The 22,035-nt window shown below is 39.5% G+C and overlaps 1 protein-coding gene across 7 annotated transcripts in view; it reads left to right on the forward strand.

Annotated features, from left to right (window-relative positions):
- The window catches only part of srpk2 (SRSF protein kinase 2), a 75,659-nt gene that overhangs the window by 39,094 nt on the left and 14,530 nt on the right, over positions 1-22,035 (forward strand). For 4 of the 7 annotated variants that reach the window (XM_061035840.1, XM_061035842.1, XM_061035838.1 and 1 more), the window contains 8 exons: positions 9,516-9,667; positions 12,560-12,668; positions 15,528-15,615; positions 16,187-16,274; positions 16,369-16,475; positions 17,326-17,491; positions 20,163-20,203; positions 21,276-21,591. In XM_061035840.1, the coding sequence (XP_060891823.1) occupies positions 9,516-9,667; positions 12,560-12,668; positions 15,528-15,615; positions 16,187-16,274; positions 16,369-16,475; positions 17,326-17,491; positions 20,163-20,203; positions 21,276-21,591 (1,067 nt within the window). The remainder of the gene's footprint in view (positions 1-9,515; positions 9,668-12,559; positions 12,669-15,527; positions 15,616-16,186; positions 16,275-16,368; positions 16,476-17,325; positions 17,492-20,162; positions 20,204-21,275; positions 21,592-22,035) is intronic. The other 3 variants (XM_061035841.1, XM_061035844.1, XM_061035839.1) reach the window with 1 other exon arrangement.

Below are 22,035 nucleotides of genomic sequence, written 5' to 3' on the forward strand. Positions count from 1 at the left end.
GAAGTGGTCTCCAGCTGCAGGACCCTGGACTTTGAATGTCCAAATACTGTCAAAGTGAATGACTGAATTTAACATTAGATCATCACAAGACGTTTCTTGAACACACAGTATGTAGATTCCGCCAGCAGGGGGCTCTCAATCAAAACAATAACAAAAGATGTCATTGAGGCTGGCGGGGAATCATGGGAGTGATTCACTCTGCCCCACCCCCAATGAAGACAAACTCTGAGTTGAACGTTTTAATCACAGCAGCACATACAACAACAGTACGGCAGCTTTCAGCAGAAGTTCCCACTTCCAGCAGTCTTTGACGTAACATCTGGTGTTTCCATGGCAACAATAAACATGTCTTGTCTGTCATGGCGGCTGCCACGAACGCTAAAATTAAGTATTTGTCTGGTTTGATAACTGTTGGTAATATTAGAGCTAATGTAAGTACTCAGCCAAAAAATAAATAACACATTTTTAGTTTAGTTAATTTCTTATTTCATTAAGAGTTCAGTGTAAAATTCTACATATTACACCTTTATATTACATCTGTCACGATCGAAACTTTAAAGGGCAGTAGCCAAAGCCTGAAACAGCTTCTTCTTCTGTGTCATGGACCTCAATAGTTGTCAAAAGCTATTAAAAAACCATCAGCTAGCCACACAGTCGCACCCTGTGTTTATGCACTGTGTGTTTACTTCTGGTCGTTTCCGCATACACGATCCTGCTGTGTAAATACTCACTGGAGAACCAAATCATGGCTGAAAATAGTCTCCTAATAAAAAAGCACGTCTTACATCTGGTCGAGGAACATGTAGTACAAACAACAGCTGCCCAGCTCATTATGATAAGTTCCGTATCAAAAAAGGATACAGATTTCCATCTTTAGTAGGAACACTAACAACTAAAATAAACATCTGTTTTAAATCTGGAAAAGGTCATTATGGAGTTCTACAGTTACACTTTGTAGATATTGAGTGAGGACTTTAGCCTGAGTGATACTGTAGTTTTGATGGAGATCATTATATGAATATTCAGGGGTTTAAAAAAAAATAAAAATCAGATAGCCATAGGGAGGGAACCGTGCGCACCTGAGGATGTATAGGCTGTACACTGGGTACCCTGTTGGTCATTTAGGGACAGGGAAGTTTTAGTTTTTTACCTAATTTAATTTCCTTAGAGTGGACATTCTGCTGCACAGATTTTTTAGTTGTGACTGTGTTTCTACATTCCATCACATACTGGTATGTAGTGTCTTTGCAGTCATGACAGCTGATTCTTGAAATTGTTGTTACAGAACTGTTTATACCACGATTGATGCTTGTTTTGAGGGTAAATCTCAGACTAGTGTTACCCCCACACTCTTGATAGTTTTAGTGCTTTTTTCTCTAAAGGACATTAAGGTTTCCCTCATTTCCAATGCTTTCGAGATTACAGGCACATTAAATGAACTTGATGGACTTGAGCTTGTATAGTGCTTTTCTAGTCTTCCGACTACTCAAAGCGCTTTTACACTGCATGCCACACCTACCCATTCACACACTGATGGTAGAGGTCACTATGTAGTATCATCCATCAGAAGTAGTGGGAGCAATTTGGGGTTAAGTGTCTTGCCCAAGGACACGTTGCCCAGATGGGGATCGAACCCTCGACCTTTCGGTTAAGAGGCAATGACTCTAACAACTGAGCCACAGCCGCCCGTAAAGCGAAGTGCATGCAGAAAACCCAACATATAATCAACAATAGAAATCCATTTAAACAATTATAATTTGAAATGGTGTCTAGAAATCCTGATCCTTAACTCTGCAAGAGAGGGAATAACTTCAATCGTTAGTTATCTAGAGGGTGTTCCATGGGCTCAGGGCACCAGAGGAAGATGCAGTTTTACCAAGTTCAGTACACTTTAAGAAGCAGCAAACCAGTTGACTCATGTTGATCCCAAATTCCACTCCAACAGGGTTTTGATGTAGGGAGGTAGTTTACCAGTAAGTAAAGAACAAAAACCATGTGGGAAGGAACTCAGATCAAGTTAATTTTGTTCTTACTTGCAAGTTTTCTTTGTGTAATGTGCCTGATTCAATAGCATGCTGGTCTGTAGGAAATGTACCAATGGTGCTTGAGATGCCATTGTGGGGTGTGAGATTTGAGTCGCTGACAGCGGGCAGCATGCGTATGTGTGCAGATGTTTGTACATCACACTTGGGTGGGTGTAAAAAGCCGTCAGGGCATGTCCACACACATAACAAGATGTTGAGGGATGGAAAACTTCTGCAGTTATTTCCAAAGTTGTCGGCTGACAGAGTCCTGTCTCAACCTGTGCTCTGCAGTATTTAAAACATGCATCACTGCTGGAGTGGACAACACAACGGTAACACACATACACACATGCTCAGCGTCTTTTATATTACGACCATAAAAATGCTAAAACACGCAGGACATTCCTGAGGGTTCGCTCACTGTGGCCCGAGGCAAGGTGATCACACATGTACAGACACACACTTTAACAGATGAGCCATTTCAGTGTTCCTTCCTTCCTTTGGATCAGCACATCTCCTTCATTATCCCCACCCTCTGTTAGGGTGGGTTCATTTTGTTTGACCAATGGCTAAACCAGTCTCTAGTAAGCTTTCAGTGAGGAAAATGATAGTGATCGGACCGACGGCTAGCGGTCTCCTTGGTGTGTCAGGGCCTTTAAACGTACATACCATAGAAATACATGTTGGACTTTAAACACATTAACCACATGGCCTAAAGGCTCTAAAACATAGACTCCTAAACTTAAAGCTTACTGCTAAAGTGTTTGAAGGCCCCCAGCTCAAAATGTTTCTTAATGTTGTTCGATTGCTGTTTGGTCGCTTTTTTAAAGAATAAACTTTTTACCAAAAATTTAAATTAATTTTGATAAGTTGTGCAAAAATGTCATTTTGATCCATTTTAAAATGTTTAATTGGCCGTACAAACGTTGTGTTTTTTCCGCAGAGAGACTCCTGACATTGTATTGTTCCCCTCTTTCTTTTTTCCTCTAATTATGGCTTTGTCTATCCACTTGTTTCTCAACAATGTAGGTGTTATTTCAAAGTTGTTCCAAATATATGAGACCATGCAGCAAACATTTATTTTTGTATCTTGCATCTTGTTTACAAATACATTTTTACCCTACTAACCAAGTATTTCTCACAAGTGCAGAAATATAAAAAATCAGAATCATTCCAAACTTCTTGTGAAATTATCATAAATAAACCCTGATCTGATGAGAGCTAAAAATACAGCAGCTTCTGAGCTCAGGAGAGACAGGCAGGGACCCTTCAGGAGCAAATTGAATCTCCAAGTGTGCAAATTAGTGCCAATAAGTGGAGAACATTGATTATTACACCTTTTAACCAGAGGAGGGAAGTAATCACAGCTGATTGGTTCTTTTGAAACCCCTGCAAATTGTTGAACCTCGGTGACACATTTTTAGATTCAGTTCACACCGTATTACATATAATACTGATTCTTCTCATTTACTAGAAATGCTCAAAAAGGTTTAAATCATTAGTTTATGTTGAGGATATTTAACAACAGCACATTATGACAGAAGATATTTTGTAGCACTCTTTAGAGATCAACATATCTGGCAGCTAACAACCTCTTAGGGGGCAGATTGACATAATGACACATTGAGGGAAGATTCTAGAAGGGCACATGGGCGGTGCAGACGTCCACCAGGGCCAAAGGTTTTGATTTCTGTGACAAACATATTAAGTGCAACCACAACATTAGTCTGTTTCCAAAACTGTAGTAAGGTAGGTCAACACATCCTGGTTGTGTTTCAATTATGCATCATGATCTTAGCTTTGCATACTACACTATTAAAATGTTAAGATATTACACAACATATATTGGTGAAAGCAGAGAATAACTTTAATATTATGAACAGTATGTGATAATATCTAACTCATGCTTTGACTTCGATAACATTATAAACATGCAGCTTGGTACAAACAACATTTATTTAAAGAACTGTGCACAAGGCAGACATTTTTAATAGCTGTAAATATATTCTTATATTCTATACACATTTTATCCTGGCCTGTCTTACACCTTTTCACTAATTTTTAAGAAAATAGTGTCAATGCAATCATAGCAAAGAAAAACAACCCACACAATATTTTTATGCTGACTTTGCCTTTATCAGGTAGCAAAAGCTGTAGAGATTCAAAAAAGTGATAATCCAGGGAGCCCGTCTACTTTAAATGTCTAACGTCACGCTGTGTTTGAAGGTAATGACCTCACTTCACTGTTGTGTTTTGGTCTTCAAAGATGAGCTCGTCGTCAGCTCGGGGTTTGTTGTTTTCCACTTGCTCAGCAGTAATGCTCTCTCCACCTCCACCTGTCTCTCAGTGTAGTTTAAGGTGGAGCGATGTGCAGCGCGTTTCAGTGTGCAGCAATCTGTTTTGATAAAAACATACTGTGTACACCCACATTCAGTGTGTGCCTTGCTCTAAAGGTTTTTGTGTGTGACTGCAACAAAGCAAATCCTGCTACATCTCTTTTATGAATAATTACTATAATTTGTATTCATGATTGGATCCAGAAAAGAGTCTCTCTATTCCTCTTCTTTTTCAGTTTGTACATTTTCTGTATGACACCTCTGTTTTTCACTGCTTGTGTCTTTCTGATATTTCTCTCTTTTTTCCTCTGTCTCCACTTGTACTTATCTCGTGCTCTGTCTTTCATTCTGTGAACAGCATTTGTCTTTCTCTCCACTAAACTTTCTATATTTCTCTTTCTCTCTTATGTATCTGTCCATGTCTCTGTTTTTGCGTGCATGTTTGTTTTTTCTGTATTCTGTTTTCAATGCACGTGTCCATCATTCTGTCTGTAAGTCTCTTTCTCTTTCTCTCGGCTCCTGGTTTCGTCTGTTTCTCCTTTCTCTCCTGACCTTCTTTTCTCTCCCTTTCTCCTTTCCACCTCTCTGACTGTGATTTCCTCTCCATGTTTTTGATTCCTCTTCATGCTGTCACCGTCCTTCCTTTGCCTGCCTGCCTGCCTGCCTGTCTGTCTCTCAGGCGGTTGCGTCTTTGCTATCTTAATGTTTTTTGCTGTTTGGCTCGGGTTCAGAAAGTTCCCAGAGGCTAAGTGTTAGTGCAGCCAATGGCAAGACGGGCCGTAAAAAAAATGCTGAGCAATTAGACGTGATGTATGTCTCCCTACGTGACTGCTTTGGTAAAGAAGGAGCATCCTCCTGCAAGGACAAAGCCCACCACTGCGTGTGTGTGTGTGTGTGTGTGTGTGTGTGTGTGTGTGTGTGTGTGTGTGTGTGTGTGTGTGTGTGTGTGTGTGTGTGTGTGTGTGTGTGTGTGCATCAGTTGTAAAATAGCAATGAAATCTCAATGCCAAGTTGTCTTCTGTCCTTCACTGCGGTATTGGAAGAGCCCGTGCCATCGGGTATGTGTTTGTGTGTGTGTGGGTTGGCCTTGCCACCATGTTAACGCTTTGTGTCCTGGAATTTTCTCCCCCCCCCCACCTCCCCTCTTCGCTCTGCAGTTGCCATGGCAACGCACCAAGAGGCTCCATCATGTGTCTGCGCCTGTGACCGCAATTTTATAACAGCTCACAAGCACTGGCTTTGTGTGTTTATATTTCTCCTCGCCTTAATTTAGCTTTTGATCATGATGCTGGATTTGCTGCGATGTGACGCTGAATAAGAAAAAAAAGTGTTTGGCGAGTTCTCGCGGGCTCGGCCTCACTTGTCTCACAGAAAGAGACATCAAAGAAACAACGAGTCGTTTTGAGACGTTTTTTTGACGATTCGATCGAGTCGATGATTAGGAAATGTAAGATTGAATGAAGATGTCAGCATTTCTTCTTGCACTGATTCATTTGAGAGCTGCAGTATATTCTCACCTCGAGCTCTTCACACCGTGTTTTTCTGAAGATTAAATTCATATATTGCAGGCTTGTTGTGGCAGGAGAACTCGTCGGGTGGGAAAATAAAGAAATGGGAAATGTCCCTGAAAGTAGCTCTGTTCTCCAATCATAAGAGACCTGGATGGATGGCATTGATATATTACTGAAGGGTTTGCATACATTATTATATGCACTGTTATCTAAAGTAAGGGTGTACAATATACAAAAGGTCAATGAAATATTTGCCCATATAAAGTCTTTATAGCTACATCGGTATCAAGCACTGTGCCACTCAAGGTGATAAGCAATTCCCTGCCATCCCTGTCCCCCTCTGTTGTGCTTAAATAGTCAGCAAAATTACATCATGCAGGGGTCAACATATGGGCATGTTTCAGCTCCATATACATATAATGCCTTTAAGAAATGTGAGGTAACAGGTATGCATAATACCTTTAAAAACCTGGTTCAAAACGTATGTACAGCTGGGTCAATACAGCATGTTCAGCTTTCTTCTCCAACAACCACATTTCAGCCCCCTCAAAATAAACAATACGAGAGCAAATCTCACCCATACAACACCTTCTTGTCTGGGAATGCACACACTAATACACACATGAAGTTTGTGCATTCCCATAATATTCTAAACTTATATGACTATAGACAAACAAAAGCTTATAGCCTACCTTTCTGGGGGGTAGATGGCAAGCTTTCATCTCAGCAAAGGCCTTGCCAGTCCATGAAGTCTCATTGTTTGATTTGGTGAGGTTTGTGCCGTTGTCATCTTGGTCGGGGGTGAGGCTTTTTTATCCAACACTCTTGAGATTAATGTATCTTAAAACCGATTCTCTCTGTTTTTCTGAGATCTTTCTCCTTCCAAATTCTTCAGATTTATACTCATATACAGAACAATGTGGTTGTTTAAACATGCAGCGTTATTTGCATATCCTCAAATGGCATGTGTTTACTCTTGGTGCCAAACTAAGCTGGTGTCATTAGGGCAGGCTGCCACTGGCTCATAAGAGACGGGGGGCGTGAGGTGGGCGTAGGATGTGGCTGCAGGAGCAGATTGATTGAATTATTTCGAAGCAATTAATTTTGCTTACAGAAAGCCTACCATAACGTGCAGGCAGAACTGCAGTTGGTTACTTTGCAATTTCTTTCATGCAAAGCTCGTCTATAATGTCCAACCTTACAGTGCCAGTCAAGACAATTGTCTAGTTCACCTATATGGACGTACCGGCACTGGGTGGTAAGTTGGTTAAGGCTTGTTGTTGTTTTCAGTTAAAAGCTTTATGCTGCAAACAAAATCCATTGTGCATTATGCATACTCTGATGCAGGGATTTTATGAGCCCTCCAAACTATTGTGTACAGCTGTCAAGTGTCTAGGAAAGAGGGGTGTGTTTAAAATTCGGTACATTGTATCATATTATATAATGATATGATCTGACCACATCATTGTTTTTTAATCTTTGGCCTGGTTTGCCAGGATCTTACATGTTTTTACTTTATCCTGCAGAAGTCAATTGATGTTAAATGACAAAAAAAGAATGATTTCAGTTTGATTCCCCAGAAATCCCTTTGTCAAAAACACCATTTTAAGCTTTTTAAAAAATACAAGTATTTGTGCTTAAGATCAAAGGGCTATTCTGAGTGCAATAAAGGGCACATATTCAGCCCGGAGGCTTTGGATTGAATAGTTTGGTTGTTGTTGTTTGGTTGGTATTGGTTTATAACAGAAACATTACAAACGTTCCCAAACTCTCCCCAAATAGGCCATTCGTGCCTTAGCAGCCTCCTAAAGCAAAACACTGAATTTCCTGCCTGATCAATCATTGTTAGTCGTCCTGGATGAGAGTGCCAGCTAAATGCTGTAAAAGTACTGAGGCCTGGAGAAAGAGGCAGACTGAGCTCTGCAGCCTCTTTTATGTTTCCCCTCTCATGGGCTCAGTTCCATTTTAGACGACAGGGCAAGTGGAGCAAGGCAGTCGTAGACCATAGAAATGAACACTGGAAAGCGAACTTTTTCTTGTATGTTATTATTTTCTGTTATTACATTTCCAGAGTTGCAAATATCGAGTTATTTTTGGACTGCTTCCATGTTCCTGTCCGTTCCTGTCTGAGGTGTTGTGTGGGTGTTGATTGGTTCAACCTGAATGTCTGAGCTCGAGGCAAAGTCAGACCGTCAAACAATTGCAGTTATGTTCACTCCACATGATCACATCACAAAGAAAATCATAGAGAGACATCTGGCTTACAATCCTGCTCTAAAGGAAACAAATAAAACCACATTAAATCTGTCTCACTGTTAGACATTAAGTTCTTCATATGAACATGATTTACTTTGTATACAATACAATATTTCACTGTTAGAAAATGAATTGATTAAGGGCGGCACAGCGAGGTGGTTCCTGGTTCGAATCCCCGTCGGACCTTTCTGTGTGGAGATTGCATGTTGGTTCTTTCCGGGTACTCCGGCTTCCCCTCACAGTCCAGAACCATGCTTGATAGGTCAATTAGTGACTCTGAATTGCCCGTAGGTGTGAATGTGAGTGTGGCTATATGTCAGCACTGAGGAACTGACCGACCTGACTGGCGAACAGTCCAGGGTGTAACCCCGCCTCTCGCCCAATGACAGCTGGGATTGGCCCCAGCAACCCTGAACGGGAAAAGTGGTATAGATAATGGATGGATGGAAAATGAATTGATCTTGAGAATTGACTTTGCTTATTATAACACTTAATACAATCTGCATCAGCTGCGTCTAGTAGTTGTACAGTTTTCTGTTTTCCCTCTTAAATTTTACTCTAAATAAAAACTTCAGTTTATAAATGGTGCAGAATGAACAGGCATTTGTTTTTGTATGCACTGTACTGTACACTCATAAATGAATGATTGTATTGTGTCAATAACATCAAAGAGGTTTGTCTTAAACAAAGAACAAATCTCTGCATCGACTTAAAACTAGTAATTGAAATAATGTAATTAGGTTAGCATCTTCTGCTGATCGGCTTCCGCTTGCTGATATTGCTTGAATAAATACCAGTTAGCTTTGTTTTATTGGGCTGCAAAAAAACCTGTCGTTCATTTTTTGAGTGTTGCCCAGAACTTGACTGTATCATGTTGTTGTGCAGAAGGTTTGTGAGCATGTTATTGCAGTGCAATCCAAAGAAGTCCCTGGTGTTGTGATGTCCTCGTTCTTCTTTGGTTTTCTGTTGATTAAATATGAGTCCCTATGGTCCCCACCTCATTCTGTATTTGTTAAGCAACACTGTGACGGCTGATTTTGTGCCAACTCTTTCATTTATTTTGAAAACAGATAAAAAAGCACATCACTCCATTTCCTTTTTTTTCCCCCTTCTACTGTAAAGCCCTGTCTGACACTATGTAAAAGTGTCCCTGAACTTTGAACTGGTTGAATCACTGTTGAATGGAAGCAGTCAGCTAGAAGTTGGTATTGGAAGTTAGTCATCTGCACTTAAAGTTCACTCTACAGTCACTGTGAGTCACAGCTAGAAATACCTGAAACATGTCAAAGTGAAAACTGAACTATCCTCGGAGGTGGATTTCCTGTCAGAAGTTCAAAAGTTATCTGCTTGGTTACTTAACTTTTATCCATCTGTTGTCGTCTTTTCAGGCCTGAGACCCAGCAGAAAGCCCCGTTGAGTGCCCCTCCTCCCCCGCCACCCCCTCCGCCTCCCCCTGAGCCGGCAGGGCCCCCGGAGCCGGAGGAGGAGATCCTGGGCTCCGACGATGAGGAGCAGGAGGACCCCGCAGACTACTGCAAAGGTCAGAACCACACACACACACACACACACACACACACACACACACACACACACACACACACACACACACACACACACACACACACACACACACACACGCACACACACTGAAGCCTGCTCCTTTCTGTGATTCTTTCCCTCCTCTCTCTCTCTCTCTCTCTCTCTCTCTCTGTCTCCCCTCCTGATGGGATTTGCAGCAGCTTTGTCAAAGCCATCATGGTAGTTGTGACACGAGCGTTTCAAGGTTGTTGTGTTGCTGAACAGAAAGAAGCAGCAGTCTAGTTTTCTGCAGTGACTCTGCACAGGAAAGACTGTCCTTCCACTCTGAGGTTTATGTTTGTTACTCCTGTAAACACTGTAGAATATCTGCTGGTTAAAGTAGCACAGCATGTTTCCAAAATGATTTTCTTGGTTTCAGTTTTAACACACTAAAATGTATTTGAATTATACACAATAATACATCATGACAAGTCTTTTTCAGTTGATTTCTTCTCCTTTTATGAAAAATCTCACAAAGTACTGTGAGATTTTTTTTTTAAAGAGCAACAAAGACAAACTGTTTGATGCCATTTCAAATGAGACAAAAAGACTGAACGAAACAAGAGAACATCACATCGTTGTGTTCTGGCTTCTTTTTCGTTCTGATTCTTCTCGCAAAGCACATTTGAGCACCCTTCTTCTTTCTGTACATTTTAAAGACTTTACAAAAACCTCTAATGCACCGTGTAAGGAAGCACATATCTGATCATAATTCACAGCATTTAATCACAGTGTTAGTATATCCATCCCCACATAAAACTTGTTTTGTGTGCCATTTTACAGACTTTAAAATCACACATTTACTCAGTGAAATATACCTACAACTGATAAAACCCTGGCAGGCTTGACTTCTGCCTCTGCCAGCTGGTAGAGACTTTATTACAAGAACAAAGAGGGTTGTAATGTCTCATGTAGGTAAATATATTCAGCTGAACAATCATTGATATTTTTCTTCTGTAACCACAAAACAAGCACTTACGTAAGCAAATCCTAAAATTACATGCACATAATAAAACAGTTATTTTTTCTCTGAATCCTTCGATGTCTTCACCTGATGTGAACTTTGTAGTCCTCTATCAAGAAGGCAGAATTTTTTTGGGCGATATTGGACCAAATTGAATAATGCAAAACGGTGTTAAAATGCATGTGCGTTACATATTTTTATTAAACAAAGTTCATATGTATGTGTGCAGTTACAAACACTATTTTCATCAGAACAGTATCTGACGATTAATTTCATGATGGATTCATCTCTTGATTATTTTTTAATTATCATTTTTGGTCTGCATGTTGAAAAAGAGAGAAACATTCAAATCCTAATATCTCATTTTTTAAGGTGAAGTTATCAAATTTATTTCATCAACACAGGTGAGAGCTGTCACCAAAGATGCCAAACATTTTTAATATCAAGGTTTTCTGTCTGACCATCAAATGATCACTAACACAATATCTGAGGAGCGCCCTGAGGGAATTTCTTTGGCACAAATGTATACACACACTGAAGGATGACCTCTTTGGATCTGGAAGTCAAGGTCAAAATCAAGGTTACTGTAACTTCAAAAACACGAACAAGCTCCAGAAATCATACGCTGGTAATTACAAAATATAAATCAAAATCTGCTTTAAGACTGACTATATTTTCCTCTTTTTCATGTGAATGTATATCTCTCCCAGTACTGAACTCCTCCTCTGTAGTATAGTCTCTTAGGGAAGTCAGCATATTTCATGTCAGGCGTAACAAACTGGAATCAAACATGTTATGATAGTGACAATGTCCTTTTATCCCTAACTATAAACTGTATCAAAAGTGGATCTGGGAGCTGTTTTCAGAAGGTGGCCTGGAAAAAAAAAGTGGCAAAAAGTATATCAACCGCTTTTAAACATGTTTGTTTTGTTCCATGTCTTTGTTCTGTCACATGTTTAGTACCTTCTGAGATCCAGACTGAACCTTTTTTTTTCATAAAATAAATCTGATTGGTTGAAAAACATCAGACATTTGGGTTGAGATTATTCATGAAGGAGTTGGTGGTGAGTCCTGAGACTAGACCAGAGACTAGACCAGTTGAGAACCACTGATCTAAACTATATATATATAGAATACCTGTCAGAGAATAATTTTAATTGCCTCTTGACTGGGAAGTAATTATATGAAGTTAAGCTATTGTTGATATTTTAAATACCATCTGAGATGTAAGCCATGTTTTAAACCTGTGCTTTAACTTACTCTGTAGCCGACATATAGACTAAGTCTAATTGCAATGCAGCTAAAACAAACAAGAATAAGCTAAATGTCCTCAGTAGTTTTGGTGCAAGGCTACAAAGTGGACCACTCACACATGTTGGTCTCTATGTCTCCATGCAATCAGTACATCAATAAGAATCTTTGATTATTTTAAGTCACAATTTAGATCTCAATGTACACCACAGCCAAGAGTGTGTGCTGTATGTGAAAAAATCAATAAATGTTCACATTTTGGAAACAGGAACATGCTAACATTTAGCATTTTCACTTGAAAAATTAGCTTATTTATTTATTAATGATCAACAACTAACCATTTCAGTCCTTACATTTGCTTTAACTGCACCCAGAAGTTTAATAAAGTTTTTAATTTGGTTAATTTATAGATGCTATGTGCTTGTTGGAGTATTTGTGCTTTTCTTTTCTCCTGCGTCTACTTATTAGTTCATCTCTAACACTCACTTGTCTTGTTCTCTGACAGCTCATCATCCCCCCCCCCCCCCCCCCCCCCTCCCCCATCCTCTTCCTCACTAATGGATTTCATGTCATTGCCTGGTTATCACTAACAGTCCCCTGTAACCTTCATCTTCTCTCTCTCCTCTTTATCTCTCTCAGGAGGGTACCATCCGGTGAAGATCGGGGATTTGTTCAACGGGCGGTACCATGTGATCAGGAAGCTGGGGTGGGGCCACTTCTCCACCGTATGGCTGTGCTGGGACATACAGTGAGTCACACACACACACACCTGCACACACACACACACACACACACATGCACAAACAGCACAGGATTCTCAGTTGATCTGATGCCTAAAGAGACACAGACATACTCACCACAAACACATCATGACCTAGAAGAAGCCCTCAGCACTCCTCAGCAACCTGTCAGACACAAGCACATCTCTCACACACACACACGTGTGCACACACACATCCGCATTCAAGCACACGCTCTCCTTCAGCTAACCTTGCTCCTCACACTACCATACCGTACACACATCATGCAAACCACACAAACACCACCTCACATGCACCTGTTGACACTATCTTGCACGTCATCCCAACGACAAACGTTGAAACCAACACCACACTGCTTCAGAACGAAAGCTATCCATTTGAACTATTATGTTTTTTGTTTTTTTTTCGTTCACATGGCACCTAGGATGGACAGGTCACAGTATCGTCCACCCAGTGTCACCTTTCAGTGAATCACACACGTTTACCTGTGTCACTGGTGTTAATTACACTAATGGTGTTCATATGGATCATGAGATGGAGTAGAATTACTGTACGCACACTGTGCAGTCAGACACATCCCTTTAAATATGCAAGAATGTAAATTAACATTTGTTAGATTCTGAGTTTTAGTCAACCTGCTGACATGTTCTTTAACACACCTGAATATATGTGAGAGCCATTTTTATGTTTCTAACTACTACCATCACTTTCTCTTTTCTTATCTTGTCTTGTCTTTTTATCTTTTCTTCTCTTCTCCTTTCTTCTCTTCTCTTCTCGTCTCTTATCTTGTCTTTTTCTCTTCTCCTTTCTTCTCTTCTCTCCTCTTGTCTTTTTCTCTTCTCCTTTTTTCTCTTCTCCTTTCTTCTCTTCTCTTCTCTTCTCTTTTTATCTTTTCTTTTCTTCTCTTCTCTTCTTTTTTTATCTTTTCTTCTCTTCTCTTCTCTTCTCTTTTTATCTTTTCTTTTCTTCTCTTCTCTTCTTTTTTTATCTTTTCTTCTCTTCTCTTCTTTTTTATCTTTTCTTCTCTTCTCTTCTCTTGTCTTTTTCTCTTCTCTTCTCTTCTCTTGTCTTTTTCTCTTCTCTTCTCTTCTCTTCTCTTGTCTTTTTCTCTTCTCTTGTCTTTTTCTCTTCTCTTCTCTTCTCTTTTCTTGTCTTTTTCTCTTCTCTTCTCTTCTCTTCTCTTGTCTTTTTCTCTTCTCTTCTCTTCTCTTCTCTTGTCTTTTTATCTTCTCTTCTCTTCTCTCTTCTCTTCTCTTCTCTTTAGCAGAAAGTACATAACTTAAATGTTCACAGATTTTTGCTGGGACCTCTGTGGTTCTCTCATTATTTATCTGAATAAAGTCAGTTTAAGTCACTAAATAAACTCAAAGAAATAATCTAAAATAAAACAATTAGTATCATCATCAATGTTTTAAGGCTAGAACTCGATTGTTTTTGGCATTTTTGTTGATTGATTTAAACAACTAGTTATTATATATTTTTGCCAACTGGGCCGCTTAATTACAGTTGAACACAACGTCATAAAGAAAGAAACTCTAAAGCATTAGCCGCTCTCAAAAGCATAACCGGAGATGCGCCCACATGATGTAGAGGTGTCATACAGGTGTGAGTGATTTGCATTCAAAATAAAGTCAGCGATATGATTTAGTGTTTTCTGCAATCGGTTACATTCACTAGGTCATTGAACACTGCTGACTCACTGCTGACTCAAAACAACAGTTTAAAAATGCACTAAGCTAAAAATAAGGATGGTGTTTGAATGTCATCACTTTGCAGTTCTGTAAATATTGAGGCCAAGCACGCTGGGTTTATTATGCATCATTGTCTTCTCTCACTTTAATCAGATAGTGAAAAAGATACAAGACACAGAGATTAAATGAAGCTGCTCCTAGACAGGAGTCTATCTCTGAGTATTTTTGATGTGGGTGGAATATACTTACAGTATTAAAAAATCGTATCTAACTAGAGTCTGCAGACTGAATGCCGTTCATTTTGGGTTCATATGGTGGAAGGTTTCAGAAGCACTACTTCTGAGGAGTTAATTGGGAATTAAATGTTTCGGGTTTTTTTGTAGTCTTGATTAAAATATGTTCCTTAACACACAACTTCTTTGAGAACAATCAGATGTGTAGTCAAAGGATGGATGTGTTAAGGTCAAAAACAGAGGGTTCAGGATTGATTCCTTTGTTTTGAATATAAGGAAATTTCACTTTAGAGCTGGCTCTTTAGCTCTTTAGCTTTTTTTGTTTTTTATCTAAAATCTGGAGTCTGCCCAGTCTCGGACCGAAACGAGACCGAGTCAAAATTATATTTATTCTGAGAAGAGACCAAGACCTTCAAAGGCCGATTTCGAGTACTATAATACAAGTATTTTATGTTTAGTTTCGACAGATTAAAAGCAGACAAATGTAGCATTGGTAGTATATTTCATGATCATTTTCTGTTGTGTGTTTCTGTGCATTTGGTGATCAATAAATGACTCATCAATAGCTTGTAAGGAAACAGCCCTGCGAGACCCTGCCAGTTAAATCATTTGATGCATACAAGTATGCTGGTCTTGAGAAATATTGTGTTGGCTGTTGAGATTTTCACTGACTTCTTCCTTTAGTGGTAATGTAATAACAAAATGTTATGTTATAAAATGCCACAAAGCCAAATTACACATTTCCAGAGGCAGTGTGGGCAGTGTGAACCACAGCCAAGCACATGTGTAATTAAAGCAGCTGCTGGAGGACATTTTCTATCAAATCTAGAACAAGGACAAATAATCTGTCATTATTGGCTTTTATAATCCCATTCCTGTGTGAGTCAGTATGAAGTTAAATAACTGTATGTGTGTTTTACAGAGTAAAGAACTTTGTGGCCATGAAGGTGGTGAAGAGCGCCCAGCATTACACAGAGACGGCCCTGGATGAGATCAAGCTGCTGCGATGTGTGAGAATCCGATCAGTCTGACATTTAAGTGTTCATCTCTGTCTTTCACTCTCCATTCTTACTTTAATGGACTCATTTTAATGTCTATCCTTCCTTTCTGACTTATTTTTTCTTCCCTCTTTTATTCATTCACCATCCTTTTTTCATCTTCCCAATATCCCATCTCTTCTTTTTTCCTCATTCTTTTCTCCACCCATGCTTCCCCTCTTCACACCTTGCAGTCCCTCCACTCTGAATCTCTGTTGGCCAAAACACTAAAGATACACCGGCCATTTATCTTGCATGCTGAATGAATTTTTCAGCATCTTCTTTCCCTGACATCCATCTAACTCAGCCCCTTTATTTTCTCACCTCTCTCTTTTTCCTCATCCCCTCATCTCTCATCTCTTACTCTACCTTTTGAATTCTCCTTCAGCCACCTATTTCCATCTATCTTTCTTTTCCTTCTCTGTTTTCCTCCCTCTTATCTTTAATACTTCCTTGTTTCCTTTTCTTATTGTTGTCTCTCCTTCGTCCTCTGCTCCTCCTACCTGCCATGTTTGCTTCATCGCGTTGTCCTCTTGTCCTCCAGGTCAGAGAGAGCGACCCAAACGACCCCAACAAAGACATGGTGGTCCAGCTGATAGATGACTTTAAGATCTCTGGAGTCAACGGCATACGTATCCTGATCAGAATAGTGTGTGTCTTTTTATTTGTGTGTGTGTGTGTGTGTGTGACGGATAAATAATGTGAGTCCTTGACTCGCTGTCCCAGATGTGTGTATGGTGTTTGAGGTACTCGGTCACCACCTGCTGAAGTGGATTATTAAATCCAACTACCAAGGTCTGCCGCTGCCGTGTGTCAAGAGCATCATTAGACAGGTAAGCACACACACACACACATACTAACACACATATACACACACACACACACACACACACACACACACACACACAGAGTTATTGCTGCCTCTATTTCCACTAAATGTGGATAAATTGTCAGAATTTGAATAATGGCAGGTATTTCCTTAAGGGTTGCAGTGCATGACATATTTAAGGAAAAATTGGTCCTGAATAGAGGTTTATTCTAATGTGATGTCACAGTCTTCTCATTCTGTGAAGCACTGATGCTTTACTGCTTAACCAGCCAATTAGGCAAAAAGTAGGTCTGTGTACCATAAATCCTGCATGAGCGCTGTAGTCCTGAGATTATTTGGTTGACCTTGGGGGAAGGAGGTGAAAGAAAAATAGTTAAATATGATTAAAACAGCAAAAGAATCAGACAGCAAGATTCACACCCATCCCTTACCTTCTTAACAGTGAACGGTACTGTTCACTTCACACTTCAGAGTTACTGTCCGTTACAGATTTAGGACCGTTGGGCTCTTTCCCCTCAGCCACCTGATGAGCATGTGAAGTCTTTGAGCCGCTGTGAGCTTCTCTTAAGCTCAGCTGAAGATGAGTACATATTAAATCAGACTGTTCCCCCCTCTTCAATCTCAAAGTCGACAGACACAAACAAATGAGAGAACCAGAAAAAAAGCCTCTCTGCTCTGCCCTCAGAGTTAGACAAGCACCAGAAGAGCGGCTAATGAGAAAGAGGAATGAAAAGAGGGCGAGAAGGAGAACTAAACAGGGGTGGGAGAGGCTTTCTTTTAGTTGTTTTTTTTTTTGTGTAAACTTGTTTCTTAGTTGTATAATGTGTGTCTGTTTATCTGAATGTGTGTTGCAGGTCTTGCAGGGTCTGGACTACCTCCACACTAAATGTAAAATCATCCACACAGACATCAAGCCAGAGAACATCCTGATGTGTGTAGATGACACCTTCGTTAGACGCATGGCCATGGAGGCTACCGAATGGCAGAAAGCTGGAGCTCCCCCTCCCTCTGGATCAGCAGGTAAACACAAAAACACTCATGTGATGAGTATCTCAAGTGACATAGTTTAACATTTGAGAAAGTTTTCTTCGTCTCTGAGAGTTGGATGGGAGAATTGACATTTTCCAACTAGAAACAGAAATCCCAGTATCCTTTCAAAATAAGAGTTTCATATTCTCAGCGGCCTTCTCAGCAATCTGACTGTTGTTATAAAACACCTTAAAAGCTTCACCGACAGATTTATGATCAAGAAAGTTTTAACCATACAAAAAGCATTTGACATGCACATCTTTCTTTGTTCCTTTGCAATATGAACTGTAAAGTTAGCCTTTACTTGAGACCCCCCAGAACACAAAAAAAAGTCATATTCAAAACCTTTATTAACCTCCAAATGTTTTTGTAAGGTTAATCAAACAAGATGAATCATGTTACGTAAGTCTTGTGCTTTAGAGGTGCTGTTAGACAGATTTTTTACTTTTATGCAAGGCCAGCAGTTTCCCCTTTTTGTTAGTCTGCAGTATGTGCTGAGCGAGAGCTGCTGGCTGAGGCTTCGTATTTAGCATTTGCACATGAGAGAGGTCTTCATCATTTAATCAGAAAGCTTATATTAGTATTCCGAGAAAACATCAACATCTGTAACGAACTGGCTGAAAGTAAGTGACAACGAAGAGGTATCACACATGAAACAAGGTTTAGAGGAAGTTCATTTATTATAAACCGAAGTTTAAACAATCATAATTATGAGTGAGTCTGATCAATCAGTCATGAATGAAATGTATGGATGAGTGTAGTGTTGGGAAGTGCAAAAAAAAAAAAAACAGCTGATTGAGCCATGAGGGAAAGAGGAGAGAGAGAGAAAAGAGTGTAAGCCACTTAAATGAGCTGAGGCCTGATTAACTCAGGTGTACACAAAGTTAACTGATGTTCTTCCCGACTCTGCCTGTTTGCTGCTGAGCCAGGAAGTTAAACCAACAAATACAGGCAGAGAGGGCAGGACGTCCCAGTTAGACCTTACTTGGGACCCTTGGAACACAGGGATTACCCCTATGAGCAGAAATAATCAAGTCTGGCTAAAGTTAAGTTAATTCTTGTGCTTTAAAGGTGCAGTTAGACAGATTTGTTACTTTCATGCAAGGCCAGCAGTTTCCCCTTTTTTTCCAGTGTGCTGGTTGAAGCTTCATATTTAGCCTTTACACGAGAGTGGTCTTAATCACTTAATCTGAAAGCCAATTTTAGTATTCCAGGGAACATCAATACTTGTTCCTTACTGAAAACTTTACTTCCATATGAGCATTCATTTAATAGAGCACAAGAAAGGAAACTAGCCAAAAGGTTTCCCTGATGAATGTCACAGCCCCTAGTAGCTTAACAGCTCATATTGTTAATTTGATTTGTAACTAAAAATCAAATGAATAAACCCTCATGACTACTAAAGCACTCCTCTTTCCTCTCTAAATGGTTGGGTTGCTCTGTACATGAAAGGAGTCACAGGGAAGCCTCCTGTGCCTCCTCACTTTCTTCACATGAGACATTTTTTATTTTTTTTTGCTTTTTTTTTCATCTCCTGTCAACAAGTTCCTCCACTGGAAAAAAAAAAATCAAGGTCTTGAAAAAAAAAAAAATCACCGTCTTGACAAACTCGACATGAACCCTGTCCTCCCGGTGAACCGCACAATGAGCTGTCAATTGCTTGCATCAGCTGAAGAAATGGTTATGAGCCATGGGGGAAACCAATTATACTGCTTACATTTCTACGCAATTAAAGCCGGGCACAAACCCATCAGCTGTCGAAACAGGAGGGCTGACTGTTGACCAAATCTGACTTTGATCAAAGAGGCAAAGTAAATAAAACATTTTAATGTCATTAACATAACAGGAGAAGCTCTTATCATCCAAAAAAAAAGTGAACATTTCCTGCTTGATTCTGCAACATGAAGCTACATGAGACAAAAAGGACATACTCTTGATTGTTTGTGTTTTTATTACGTTTATATTTTGGTTAAAAGAATGTTTCCTGATGAGTGAATGTAGCTCCTGATCGATTTTTCTGGAAACTCTCAGCTAATGACACAAAAATAACTGAACATGTGTGTCTGTCTCTCCGGCCCTGCACATATTTGGAGACTATTTTTCTTCAAAATACAAAAGATGGATCATTTCCTGTTTAAAAAAACATTTGGAAATGTATCAGGCCTTAATATGAGGCATGTTTTTGTTCATAATGTTTAATAAAAATTATATTCATTATTTTATTTCTATTGGTTAGTAACACTCTACTCTCGTTCTTTTAACCTGAAACCTTCAAAGACCAACGTATGCCACTCAAAGTTCTTGTTTGATGGGCTTGAACTGATATTCTACTCATTGACTACATTATAGAAAGAGTTTCTATCCTCTTTCTCCAACCAGTCTTTGGATTTCTTTTTTGTGCAACAACTCCCCTCGTTTTCAGCAACATGTCAGAGTGAGATTTGTTCTTGATGGAGGAAGCTTTTTCATATTGTTGTCTGACCCTTTGAATGACAAATGACATTCTGTAAGTATCACATAAATAAAGAGATCGATTCAGAACCCTCCCTCTTTCAGATGAGTAAATAATGGAGACACGGATTGAACTTAGCTTGTTGGCGAAAAAAGATGTCTGTGACACTTTCAAGCGTCTGATTGTTGTTGTTTTCTCTCTGTCTGTCAGTTAGCACAGCCCCCCAGCTCAAACCGGTGAGTACAACAGATGTGAGTATGAAATGAGAGCCGTGCACACACACACAAACATAAACACACATAGACACAACATTCAGCATGTCATATTGTTCAGTGATGATAGCTCGAGTTGCAGGGAGGGTGCTCAATGCATTGGATGTTTTATTATCAGTTTTCAAATAAGTATGTTTTTATGAGCAGGTTTTTAAACTGCTTTAAAGCTCACACTTCTCTAAATTAGAAAATGAGTTTAACAACAAAATAATAGAGATTTTAATACATAATGTCCCAGATATGGTATCTTTGAATTAGAAACTAGTTCCTTTGAAAGTCCCTTTCTAAAATATATTTGATGAAGATATACTATATTACCTTGACCCAAACACCAAATTTTTATAAGCCAGGAAAAATATCTCTATTTTCAACCCAGTAACGACATTTTTTGTGTAGTGGTTTATTTGTCCTTTTAGACGTGTTTTTTTCACATGTAATATTTTGTATCAAGTACACATTTTTGCGAAAACATTTTTTCAGAATCCCTGAAAAAAGACATCCCCACTTATTATGTTTACCTTTGTACTGTATAACTTAAAACCTCAGTTCCTCTGCATCATCAGTACTGTGCAATGTTTTGATTGACAGTCGTCTGGCAGCGAGAGCAAACAGCCACAAATCCAACCCGAGGTTTATTCAAATGCTGCTAAAGCTTTTTAGTACATGGACTTAATAGGCATCTCCTTTTTCTTAATGTGTTCCACGTTACAACCAGCAGTTAGACCATAAACAATAAAAAAATAAATGCTAAAAGTCTCTGAAATTACCAAAACTGATCTTACTTTGGAGGAAATGTGTGCAGTAGTATAAAGGACAGTGAGAATAAGATGAGTGTTGTATAGACTTTAAGGAATTTTCATCTTTTTCTATACTACAAATAAAATTATATTTCTTTGATGAGCTGAAAATATCAAACCAAAAACAATACTTATAAATTATTATCCGACATTCACATTAGAAACACAACATTAAGCGTCCTATTCCTTTGTGTGTTTGCCTCCTTGTGACCTTCTCGCCTCCTCTCCCGTCCTGTTTTTTTTTCCCCGCCTAGGTGGGAAAGATCTCCAAGAACAAGAAGAAGAAGCTGAAGAAGAAGCAGAAGCGTCAGGCCGAGCTGCTGGAGAGGCGTATGCTGGAGATCGAAGCCCTGGAGAGAGAGGCAGAGAAGAAGGACGAACGAGCCAAAGACGGGGGAGAGAAAGGGGACCATGAACACAACCCGCCTTCGCCCCACAAGAAGACACCGCCGCCAATAGGACCCAGCATGGCCCTGGGAGAGAGCGATGATGATGATGAGGAGGAGGAGGACGATGAGGAGGAGGAGGAAGGGGAGAAGGAGAGGCCCATCAGGTTGACAAATCATACATGTGAGTAACTCGACCCTTGGAGTTTACTTTGGTGAAGTGCAGAATAAAGTTACTCTTTGATATCAGATTTCATGAATAGATTCTACTCACCCTTACTATTAAAAAATGATACAAATACTTTAATAATTACTGTAGATGTCTTTTAGGGACACCCTGGTGGTCTATGCTTTAAGTTTTCCTGTGGCTTTTTCTTGTAAACAAACAATAGTTATTGGGTATTAATACCTCGTTATATCTATTGACAGATATCTGCAGATAAATTAAGAATCTGTAAAAGAGGGAAAATATTTTAGTGGAATTATTCTGGTTTCTGTGTGTTGATACGTCTGTTGGTTAAATCTGGTCGTTTCTGTTTCCTCGTCTTTTTTGGCACATTTCTGCGTGTCTTGGAAAAATGACTGCCTCCTGTACATTATTAATTTTCAGGAATGTGTACCAATATTT

The sequence above is a fragment of the Labrus mixtus genome, chromosome 4 (assembly GCF_963584025.1).
Source record: "Labrus mixtus chromosome 4, fLabMix1.1, whole genome shotgun sequence".
NCBI classification, from domain to species: domain Eukaryota; kingdom Metazoa; phylum Chordata; class Actinopteri; order Labriformes; family Labridae; genus Labrus; species Labrus mixtus.